This window comes from Cadophora gregata, assembly GCF_030347475.1.
Source record: "Cadophora gregata isolate MNR1 chromosome Unknown scaffold_35, whole genome shotgun sequence".
Lineage (NCBI taxonomy): Eukaryota > Fungi > Ascomycota > Leotiomycetes > Helotiales > Ploettnerulaceae > Cadophora > Cadophora gregata.
The window spans coordinates 1-12706 of NW_026695958.1; the positions used below are offsets into that span (position 1 = coordinate 1).

The 12706-nt window shown below is 30.0% G+C and overlaps 1 protein-coding gene across 1 annotated transcript; it reads right to left on the reverse strand.

The window, feature by feature from the left end:
* Window positions 1-11921: 11921 nt before the first annotated feature.
* On the reverse strand, window positions 11922-12221 carry ONS95_009671 (uncharacterized protein; the record flags this gene model as incomplete). The annotated part of the gene is made up of 1 exon (XM_058503260.1): window positions 11922-12221. A coding segment is annotated over one exon (300 nt), but the record flags the coding sequence as incomplete, so codon positions are not given.
* Window positions 12222-12706: the final 485 nt, after the last annotated feature.

Below are 12706 nucleotides of genomic sequence, written 5' to 3' on the forward strand. Positions count from 1 at the left end.
GCTTTTAATCGGCTTTCTAAATAAGCACCCTGTTTATTAATATTGTCCAGTAAATTTTTTTCCTTGATGATTCGTAAAACCTCAAGAGCAGCTGCAGCTTGTATAGGCATACCTTGGTATGTTTGTCCATGTATAAACTGTCCACTACCCTTAATTAGCACCTTGATAATTTTTTCATTTACCATTAAAGCAGCTATCGGTTGATACCCTGCACCAAGTCCTTTACCCATCGTTTGAATGTCAGGTACAATACCCTCTGCTTGCCATGCATGCAGAGTGCCAGTACGACCCATTCCACACATAACTTCATCAAGTATAAAAAGAGCCCCATGTTTATGACAAACTTCTCGCATTGCTTCAAGATAACCTGGAACATAGGGTACACACCCTAGAGCGGCACCCACTATTGGCTCGGCTATGAATCCGATGACAGTATGCGGACCTAACTCTATAAATTTTGCCTCTAGTTCCTCAGCTTTTCTCACTACGAAAGCTGCATCAGATTCACCTTTTAACCGCTGTCTATAAGGATTACACGAAGAAATATGGTGAACATTTCTCATAAGTAATGGTATGTAAGGTGCTCTACGATCAACATGTCCTGATATACCCAAAGCTCCAATAGTATTACCGTGGTATGAACCCCTACGAGCTATGAAATTGAAACGGCTAGTTTTATTGTCTTGATCATAAAAGTATTGGCGAGCCAGCTTGATAGCAGCCTCCATTGCCTCAGAACCTGATCCAGTCAAATAGACTTTGCTCATTTTTCCACCAGTACTCTTGATAAGTTCGTAGCACAAAGCTTCGACAACTCCACTAGATCAAAACGTAGAAGCCAGATAGGGTACTCCTGTTTTTATTTGTTTAGTTATTGCAAGAATGACTTTATGATTATTGTAACCTAGACAAGAAACAGCCGCACCCGAACTTGCGTCAAAGATCTTACGACCTTTATGTGTAAAAAGAAAATTGCCTTTACCACCTATAATAACAGGATACGCTTTTACAAGATGACGACCTAAATAAAAGAGCTTTCTTGCGTTGATTTAGGTGACAGAGAACTTTGTAAAGGTAAACTCACAAATGCGTGAGGTTTCGGTGGACTACTTAAGGCTCATTCTAAACTATTGTAACTTCTATTTAATAATGTTTGTAGACTATCACTATAGAATTGTGGAGTTAATCAAGGGTATCTGCTTGCGGCTTTACCTTCAACTAACTGAACATAAACTATATATAAGAATAATCATGTAGCGACAACACTAATGATACTTCCAAAACTACTGATTAAATTTCACCCTGCAAAAGCATCAGGGTAATCACTAATTCTTCTAGGCATTCCCTGTAATCCTAAGAAATGTTGAGGGAAGAATGTTACATTAACCCCTATGAAAAGTAATCAGAAATGTACTTTACCTAACATTCTATTATAATCTAAACCTAACATTTTAGGTATTCAGAAATATCATGCACTAAATAGAGCAAAAACAGCACCCATACTTAAAACGTAGTGGAAATGAGCAACAACGTAGTAAGTATCGTGGAATGCAATATCAAGAGAAGCGTTAGCTAAAACAACTCCACTTACGAATAATATATATTAACTTATAATCTTATATAACTAAAAATATAACCAAGATATATGCCACCTAAATTAGCATATTTTTTAATGGTAGCATGATTTATATTTAAATTTCTTTGAGCCTCAGTTACTCCATCAAACTTTGCTAAAAACTTTTTATCTTTATCATACACAAACACAGCTTTTTTAATGTGACTTTTATTACACATATCTAAAACTAGTGCCTTACAATCTTTACCTGTTCATTCCTCCAGCATAGGGTAATCATAAATATTATAAGGTAAATTAGTAAAATATCACTCTCCTCTGAATAAGGTTTGATTTTCTATATATGAAACAATTGTAGTATGGTTGCTTTTGATAAGTTTAGCTAAAGTTAAAACAGAAGGAAATATAACCAATAATTCTTTATGTGAATTATAAACATAAACAGGATAAGCACTTTGAGCCTCAGCCATTCTCACTTTGCTTTCCATAGAATGACTTTTATTATAAAAAGGATTATTTTCACCTGTTAAAGCTTTGGCTATTAACCCTTTAGTAGCTTCACTGTGTGTTCTATTTTTAGCTAATTGAGATAACAATACTTTAGTCTCTTCTGTATGTTTATAACCTAAAGAAGAATAACCTTGTTTTAAAACATTATAATAAGGTATTACAGACGTTATATAAGAAGTTTCTCTTATAGTTAAAACATTAGCTTCTGCATACTCTAATATATGTACAGAAAAGTTAGACTGATCATACTTAAGTAAGGCTTTTATAATAGGCATATTTCTATTTTGATTAGCCTTAAGAAAGGCTTTATTTAAATAATTTTTAAATCTAGCTGAGAGATTGATAGAACTTCCAACATAAGAATGTCCATTTATGTTATTTATCAGGCAATAAACACCAGACTTATCTTTCTGTTCTATCAGGATTTTTTTTCTGTCTTCTTTAAAGTTATTGTATACCTTTAAAGAGTTTAAATCTTCAATGCAATCTTGTTTTTTTGTTGAATAAGCACGTACAGTACTTATTTTATTATAAGTTAATATATTATTATTTCATGGACTATATCTTCTCATAAAAATATTATGAGGACCACGTTTAGTCTCTGAGGTACCTACTCAGATAATTTTACTTATCTTTTGGTTACCTGCTGATTGTTCAAAATTATACATTTTTACTATATATAGTAGCATAATTGTCAGAAGTTCCCAGCATATGGTGATCTTTAAAGGGAGAGCTAAGTGGATTATTAACCCTCCTATGGTGAACATGAATACGAAACCTAAAGCAAATAACATTGATGGTGTTAAATGTAAAGATCCTCCGTAACAAGTAGCTAACCAACTGAATATTTTAATACCGGTAGGTACAGCAATAATTAATGTAGCAGCTGTGAAATAAGCTCTAGTATCTACATCTAAACCTACAGTATACCGTCTACATATTAGTCCTATTAAAAAGAAAAAAGTCGTAATCTACTCCTATACCCTTTCGCCTGAAGGTTGAGTACCGATCTGTATCCCCTAATCAATAAGGAGCAACTACAGAATATCTTTTATTAAAAAGCTTTTTTTTTATTATGATATATAATTAGATTGTTCCTGCTCTACGTGTTAGGATAATTACTTCGGGTTTATATTTTTTTTTATAAGACAAAAACTTTTTAACTTTACAGACAGGCTAATGCAGTATCTTTAATTTAGGGTTACTTAAGTGTTATTTCGCCCTAAAGCCGGTTTCCCGGTGACTAGAGTACACCTTACAGTTAATAAACTCCTTATTTTACCTTAAAGAGTAAGGTTAATAGTATAAGTTGAAAACTAGTACTACGTATAATATTAACTTAAATTAAAAACTGGAGAACCATCTACTCGTTGCTCTTTTACAGACATATATATTCACTTTAATGCCTGATTTAGATCCGCGATCACCCATTTTTCTTTCGTCTATCCCTAATGATATTACCATACCCTGAGTCATTAATCAGGCCGGTCATATCGTTTCCAATACAACTTTGGTTACTAGAGCTTTAGGGCTTCCCCGGAGTTTGGCTCCTCTTACACACATTAATGAACGACCAATATTCATTTTTCTATGTGATGACTTCAAACAACAAAACCTAATACACCAATTGACATCATAGCATATACCCGTCTTCCGTCTTCAGCCTACATAACAATATGTATAAACTACAAAAGATTATAAAAACATACTTAATATTTCTTTAGCTATTTCATAGACTTCTTCACTTACTTCTTTATTAGCGTTAGATGTTTCTACAGTATTTATATCCGGAGAACTAACACTTTTTGCAGGAGAAATAATCTCTTTATTTAAAGGTTTAGGTAATTCAGATACATTACTTTCAAAATTTAAATTAGAAAATTCTTTGAACCGAGATTCTTTTAAATTTAAAAAAGTATCCCTTTCAATATTTCTTTTATCCAATTCTATTTTAAATAATTTAGCTTCTAGAGGATCTATAGTACCATTTGAAACTTTTATATTTAAACCTTTATTTATTAAGTCATATATAGTATTAAAAGTTTTAATCTTATTACTGAACGTTAAATTGGCTATTTTCAATGCCTTTTGATATTCTTCAAGTGTGGTTATGTTCAATTTATTAAACTTTTCCATTAATAGGAGCTCAAATTTTTCACTATTATCAAATATTTTAATTACTTCTTCAGACTTTTTATCATCTATATAATGTGAGTATTTATAATAAAATTTTTCTAATTTATCTGACTCTATTTTTTTTAAGTTATTAAATTTATTTTTATCCTCTAACATTTTTGCATACTTTTGTGATGAATTATTAAAAGAATCACCTTTTTCCAGCAATTTATCTAGTTCTTTTCTAAATAATTTTTTGTCCATGCTATTTCATTTTATATCTAATTTTGCTTAACCTTTAATCTAGGATTAAGTCTATTTCATTAATATAATTTATATTAATTATTAATTTGTTAAATTATTTTTAAATTACAAATTTAAAACAACCTAACTTTAAAATATTATAAAGAAAGAGAAAATTGTTGGATTCTTATTAAGGTATTATGGTATTATTTAACCAAACAAACCTTATAGTCGTTGAACGTTTTTACTATTTGAAGTAAAATTCGCTTCAAGTTAACTTATTTTAAGTCTTTCTTGAAATTAACCCAATTAATATAATATTTACTATAAATATCATAAATATTATGGGACAATAACTTGTTTATCCCTAGCGTAGCTTTTTCAATTATCCAAGATTTTGTTCTTTGAAACTAGTTTCATATTGTGTTAAGTTAAAAGCAATATATTATACTTTTAACCGCCATTTTTTTCAAAATGGATCAGACTATTTATTCAATTTTCTCTACTTATTATATTTGCAACGCGAAAGTTGTGAATAAGGCAAATATGTGTAAATAGTACAAGACAGCTAAGAAAAAATAAAAAAGAAAAAATAAGAAAAATATAATTTAGACTAAAAGTATTAGGTTTGTATACTAATATTAGTAATTTAACGTTTTGTATATGCTAAATAGAGGCTAAGCTAACGTATAAATTTAATTACATCTTACTTTCTTATATAAAAAAAATACAATTTTAACTTTTCAGATGTAAACCCCCTTTCGAGGCTACTAGAGTACACCTTAAATATAAAAACATATATTCAGTGCCGTCTACTCGTTGCTCTTTTACAGACATATATATTCACTTTAATGCCTGATTTAGATCCGCGATCACCCATTTTTCTTTCGTCTATCTCTAATGATATTACCATACCCTGAGTCATTAATCAGGCCGGTCATATCGTTTCCAATACAACTTTGGTTACTAGAGCTTTAGGGCTTCCCCGGAGTTTGACACTGTCGAACTATGCTAAACTTGCTTAAGGCTTATTAAATTCCTAAATATCCGAACACACTCTTGTTAGAGCTAGCAGATATTGTAGTACTTATTATACCGAATCCTGGTATAATTAAAATGTAAACCTCTGGATGCGATTAAAGATAAATATATCTTTAATGGGACTCTATCTTTATCCTCTGTTGTTTCACTTATTATTAAACTTGGTTCACGCTTTACCTAACATACTTTCAGGTGAAGCAGAATAAGCCTTAAGGTCTTTTAGCTCAAAATATTTATCAATTAAAAATAACCTTTGTTTTTTATTTGAAAAAGATGGATACTTAAAGATATAAGACTTAAATGCTTCGATGTCGTTTCGTCCTTGTATAGATCATTTATAATAACCATTTTGACTTTTATCAAAATAAATATTACCACCTAAAATATCTTTAAAAGGAATAACGTCGACTAATAATTTATTAGTTACAGATATAGTTAGTTGAGGTATACTATTTTTAATAGAATAAGTAATCGTACCATCTGCATCAAAAAACCCTGAAAATCAGCCATTATCAATAGTAATTGAATCAGCATATTTGATTTTTATATCTAAGTTTAAACAAATAGATTCTAACTGTTTAATTCTTGACGTTTGTCTAATATTACCGTTTATTCTATGAATAAGATCTACCATGCCCTTTTTATTATGTAGTCTATATCTAAGGGCTTTTACACCAGATCTTAATTTTATGGATCCACCCAGTTTTTGTTTAATGATAGCTAAAGCATGTTCATCCGATAAACCCATAGTGATTTCACAACTAGGATAGCCTGCTTTACTTAATAGAAGAGAACCATCTCCGTCTATAAGACCAGCTAACCATTCATTTCATGCTTTGTCACTTAGGGGTCCGGATTTATCCTGTAAACCAGGTTTAACTATAGAGGATAATGGACGTGTAGTCTCTGAGGTTCCTACTTGGAAATTAAATCCTTTTGTTACCTGCTGATTGTCCGACAATAATAAGGTTTTCACTTTATAGGGATGTTTAAAACAATATGTTAATAATACACCACTTATTAATAAAGTACTCATTAATGAGTAATAGGAGTTCCAGCATATAGTCCATGTCATTAAATAAATTACTTTATCTACGGGCCATTGTTGACCGAAAAATCAGAAAAGATGCTGGTATAAAATAGGGTCACCACCTCCTGCTGCTTCGAAGAATGATGTATTAAAATTTCTATCTGTTAAAAGCATAGTAATCGCCATTAAATTGTAGACTTACTGGATGAAATCCCATAGTTTAAAGTTTTTCTGTGGTGCAAGACATGCAAAGCACAAGACTTTAAGCTTAAAAAGTTATTAAAACTTAGTGTAAGTACGCAAACATTTTCATGTTTGATTGGACCATATCTTATATTTTTACGTTGTAGAAGTCTTGCAAGTGATCTCAAGTAAAATCAGTTCTGAAATTATTCATAGCTGATTTGATCTTTACAATTTTTTCCTTACCTTTATCTGTCTTATGCTCTTTTCTATCAAATATGTTAACCACTTCCATTCAATCCAAGGAATCTAAATGTTTAGTTCCAAATAGAGGAAATTGTAAAAGATAACTTTTAGCCTTAATATTCCCTTTAAGGTTCGTAGTTCTAACTCTATACTGAGGTTTTGGTTTATCCGATCTTATTTCTTTTACTTCCGTTTCTAAAAACTCCGCGATATAAGTTAAATAATTTAGATTATTACATCCTTTGTGATCTTGTCGTCTTTGAGATATTTCTAATTTACATTCAAGTTTAGGATATTTTCCTGAAAGAGTAGTTCTTACTTGGAAAGAACCGTCTGCTTCTATAAACCCAGATAGCCACGGATTGGTATTTAAAGGTTCTATAGATACAGAATATTTTTCAATATTTGTTTGTTTAGTTTCATTAAAAAAATCTATTAAGGCATTAAGACTATATAATTTAGGTGTTCTCATTTTTCCATTTATTAATGAAATTACTAACAATATACCTTTAGAACTATTTATAGTTAATATATAAGCGTCTACCCCTTTTTTTCTAGATAATGAACCTAGGCCTAATTCTTTTTGAATAAGCAAAGCTAAAGGTAAATCTTTTAAATGAAAAACTATTTGTATAGCAGGGTAATTTAACTTACCTTTACTATTTCTTAATTCTTTTGGTGTAATTATTGTACCATTACCTTCAATAAGCCCGGTGAGATAATAACTAAATAGATTTTTATTTAAATTTTTGCTATAGTTGTTGGTATGAATAGATCTAAGAGTTGTAAATAAAGAAAAGGGTGCTAGGTACCCATAGCAGGAAAAATATGGACTACAACCAAAATATTTTGGCGTGTGGCCTCTGAGGTTCTCTAAAAAATTCAAACTTAATAGATTACCAGCTGATTGCGATATATATGTATATAACGGTTCCCAGAATACAGCCAAATTTAGAGCCGGCAGGATTAGTTTACCGGCTAAAACAGGTAAAGATAATAATAATAATACTGCTGTAACAACAACAGCTCATCCAAATAAAGCTAATTTATGTAACCTGATACCTGGACTTCTCATATTTAGTATAGTAGTAATGAAGTTTACAGCTCCTAATAAACTACTTACACCAGATAGATGTAATCCAAATATAGCTAAATCGACACTAGGTCCACTATGACTTTGTACTCCACTTAATGGAGGGTAACAATTTTGTTGATAACCTCATTTTAGAGTTCTTATGCTTTAAATTAATAAAGATATTAACCTATACTAAAACTATCGTTATACGCATTATATCTCTATAATGTTCGGACTATACCTTCATCTTAATGGAATTAGAGCTTAGTAATTATGACTGCTTTTTCGCAACTTTCTTATAATGTTTCTTATTTTAGACAACTTAATAAAATTACCTTTATCTTTATTATATGATCTAGCTCATATTCTATATTCTAAAGATTTTACACCTTTCATTGTATTTTTAAAAAAATCTATTATATTCTCAATTGCTCTGGAGTTAGTAGTATCTAATATATAATAGTTATGTAATTCTTTATATCTAACCGCGGTTTTGATATGTAACATAATACCTATACCTTCTAATACTATTTTATCCAACTTTTGTGTTAAACCAAATCCATGTACTATTCTAGTGGAAGTTTTATTAACTAGATAAAAACTACCTTCTGCTTCTATAAACCCCACGAGTCAACTTTTAGTCATCACGTTATTCATTGAATCTACGTTCGTCAAAGGTAATTTTGCATTAGTTCAAGCAGGAGATAAATAATCTTTATCAGGTTTAGCATTTTTAATAGCTAAAAGTTTTGTATTTTTCTCTTCTTTAGTTATAGATATGTTATTTAAGATAGCTAGTGCTTCTTTTAATTTTACATAGTCTAAATATTTAGTCGTCAGAAGAGGATATTTGTCAAAAATAGGCAATAAAATGGATTCTAAAACTTTTCTATCCCTAATAAAGTATTGTGCTTTGGTACCATCTCTTGTTATAGAACCTACTTTTAACTCTTTTTTTATATAATTAAGAATTCTTAAATTATACCCTGATTGAGTTAATTTATAACTTAGGCCTCATTTAGTTGATGTACCAGTTCCTTGCTGTGAAATATGAAAATTCCCATCTCCATCTGTAAACCCTACTAATCATTGTTCAAACAAAGCTCGATCTGAAAATTTACCATTAAGATGTTCTTCGTTAAGTCTCTGATGGCTAGTAAACAAACGTTTATTTACTAACCAGGCGCATTGTCTCCGTGATGTACACATTTTTACATACGTACTGTTTATAATTGTATTCATTATAAATAGACATGAGTAGTGTACTACGTGTAAAACATAAAAAAATATAATATTTACTTGAAGAGGTTCACGCATCGAGAAGAATTTACTTTTTTTTATGTCACCATAAAATAACTCCCTATCTTTTTTAAGAGTTCAACCAGTACCTACTCCATTTTCTATACCACTAGCAAATATAAATAATAATAAACTAGGTGGTAATAATCAGAAACTTATATTATTAAGTCGAGGGAATCATTTACAATAGTAGTTTCCTACCACCACGGACTATGTCTTCACCCTTATTAAACATAATAAGGGGCTTCACGTATAGTCTCTGAGGATCCTACTCATAATTAATATTATTTTGGTTTCCTGCACATTCTTCCCATGTATACATGAGTGTTACGACTAATTCAGTTATTTGTACAACTTTATGAGTTTATAAACTCCAATTAGGTGTCCATGTATCTGTTAATAGGAAAATTAATTCCATTTTCGAGAGATTCTATGCATATAGTGAAGTAATAATTAGAAAGTTTACACTTTAAAACGGCATTCCCCGGTTTAGGGGTATATAATAAAAAAAAAAGTAACAACAAATTTAAGCTGATAATTTATTTAAATGATCTCAGTTGAAATAAGTTCTACTTCTATTCATACTATTTCTAACAAAATCAGTTTTAATTAAACCCTCTTCGGTATAATGTTTATTATCAAGCATTAATAACACAATTCCTCGTCAATCTTTATAATCTAAATATTTACTTGAGAATAAAGGATACCTATCTAAATATTTTACTAAAATTTCAGTAGAATTTTTACTTGATGCTGTAATATTATAATATTCATTACCTGTGGATTTTTGCATTCTAGTTAATAAATTACAATTAAGAAATTTAGCTATATTTGTTAAAACCTCTAAATAGCTGTTACCAGTTACAGGTTCTAATATTATCTGCTCAATTCTTAATCTACAAGATATTTTTCTTTTTTTTGCATTATTCTCTACTTTAGTATGTTGTACAGAAAAACTTCCATCTGAATCAATAAATCCACTTAATCAACTATCATCCGCCAAAGGACCCTCTTTTAAGGGTAACTTATATATATTTGTACTATGATGTTTATTTAATCAATCAATCAATTTATACAATTGATGTATCTTAGGTGTTCTCAGTTCGCCATTTATTAAATAAACTATCTTTTTTAAACCTACTACAGGTGAAACAATTAATACACAAGCATTATCTTTAGGTTTATATCTAATAAACCCAGATTCTATATTCTCTAAGAGTTTTTTTGCTAATGGTTCATTTTTTAAACTAAAAGTTATACAAAACCTAGGATTATGTTTCTTTTTATGTCCTGCATCAGGTTTTTGTACTAAAATATGCCCATCACCTTCAAATAAGCCGGCTAGATACGAATTATATTTATTTTTTTTTACATTTGTACTATAATGTTTTTTATTGTTTATTATATCCCCAGGGTAGTCCTTTTTTTTTGCCATATCTGGACCCCCTACTAGTAATGGTAATAAGAAATTACCGAAACCCCCGATTAAAGCAGGCATGACCATGAAAAATATCATTAAAATAGCGTGAGCTGTAATGATACTATTATATAGTTGATTATCTGCAATATATTGAACACCTGGTCCACTTAATTCTAATCTTATAAGAACAGAAAAAGCAGTACCAACTAATCCAGAGAATAAAGCAAATATTAAGTATAGTGTACCTATATCTTTAGCATTAGAAGACAAAAATCAACGCTCTGTTCATAAAGATATACTTGAACTTAAGACAGATATATTTGACCAATGTGTCTTCTCAGGTTGCTGTCCTGATATGTAATCATTATATGAAACATTGTTGGCATGGAGATGGGCAGCAGACAAGCGATGACTCCTTTACGCTTTGCTTATATAGTAATAAAATATATTACTAGCATTAGGTAGGCTCTATATTTAAAATAGACTTCTTAAGATCGTTTTCAACGATCTTAACAGACCTAAAAGATTAACTATTTAGGGTTTAGAATTTTTAGTGCTTTAGGTTTTATTAATTTTACGATTTAGAAATATTTAGACAAGTAATATTATATAAGGGTATAAGGATTTATAATTATATTTTCCCTTATAAAATTTGAACCTATATCTTATTTACAAATATTATTATAATAAAACAACCGGTGGGAAATAAACCCCCCCAAGCTTATTTATTAGAGCTTCAATATAGTATTAAGCTACCGAAGGTAAAAGAAAACCCTTTTTTACATATAACATTACAAAATAATCCTAAGATTTTGAAAGAAAAAACAAGAGTCACTAATATTGGAAATTACTTATACAATTAAGGATATAAATGTATAACAAAATAATAAAAACCTCAACACATAGAAAGACCTACATTACTGCAACCTAGTAAAATATTTTATGCATTTAATAAAAGGATATTTTACATAATATCAGCACAATATTATTGTAGCAGTTGCTACAGTAGTTCCTACAAGTATACCAGAAAAAATAACAATGTTGTTAACGCTAATTTTTAAAAGAACAATACAACTTTGATTACGGTAACAATAGTTTTTAGTTATATTTAAAAATATAAAAGTATTTTATATTAAACATACCACTATTTTCTACTTGAATTCTTATCATCGACGAATGCTTCTAATCATGCTTTACGTTCATCATCCGTATGGACATCTATATCTGATTGCTCTTTAATTAACTTATCAATTGCGTTACGAAGTTCAACAATATCATCTGAGTTATAAGAAGCAGGTACAGAAGTATCATAAACTTTTTCAATTTCCGCTAATAAACCTCCAGCGATATCTACATTATTACTTGATGTTTCTGATGATGAATCATCATCATCATTTGATTCATCATCATTTGATCCACCATCCTCTGTGTTATTACCTGTACCATCTTCAGTTATTTCACCTTTGTCTGTTCCCTCTTCACCTGCCTGATCAGCAGAGAGTACAAAATCATCAGATGAAATAAAAAAAACTAATGGTACAAACATATTATAGATAGAGGTTTTAGATGACATACGCTCAGGGCTACTTAGAACTTTGGGGAGTTTAACTGTAAATCAATTAAACTATTCTCTATTAAGCTTACTACAGGTACTATTATTAAGAAATGAGAAAAGTATATAACTGTACTAATTTGTCCAAATTCTATAAATGGTGACTCAACGTGTTTAGCACCTAACACCATTAATATTAAAAAATTAGCCACAAAGATATAAAAAGCTATTTTACTTAAAGGTCTAAATTGTATACCTCTAGATCTACTTAGATCAGTATATGGCATAGCTAATATAACTAATATAGCACTAAGCATAGCTATAACACCCAATAATTTGTTAGGTATAGATCTTAATATAGCATAGAAAGGTAATAAATATCATTCAGGAACTATGGCAGGTGGAGTTTGCATAGGATT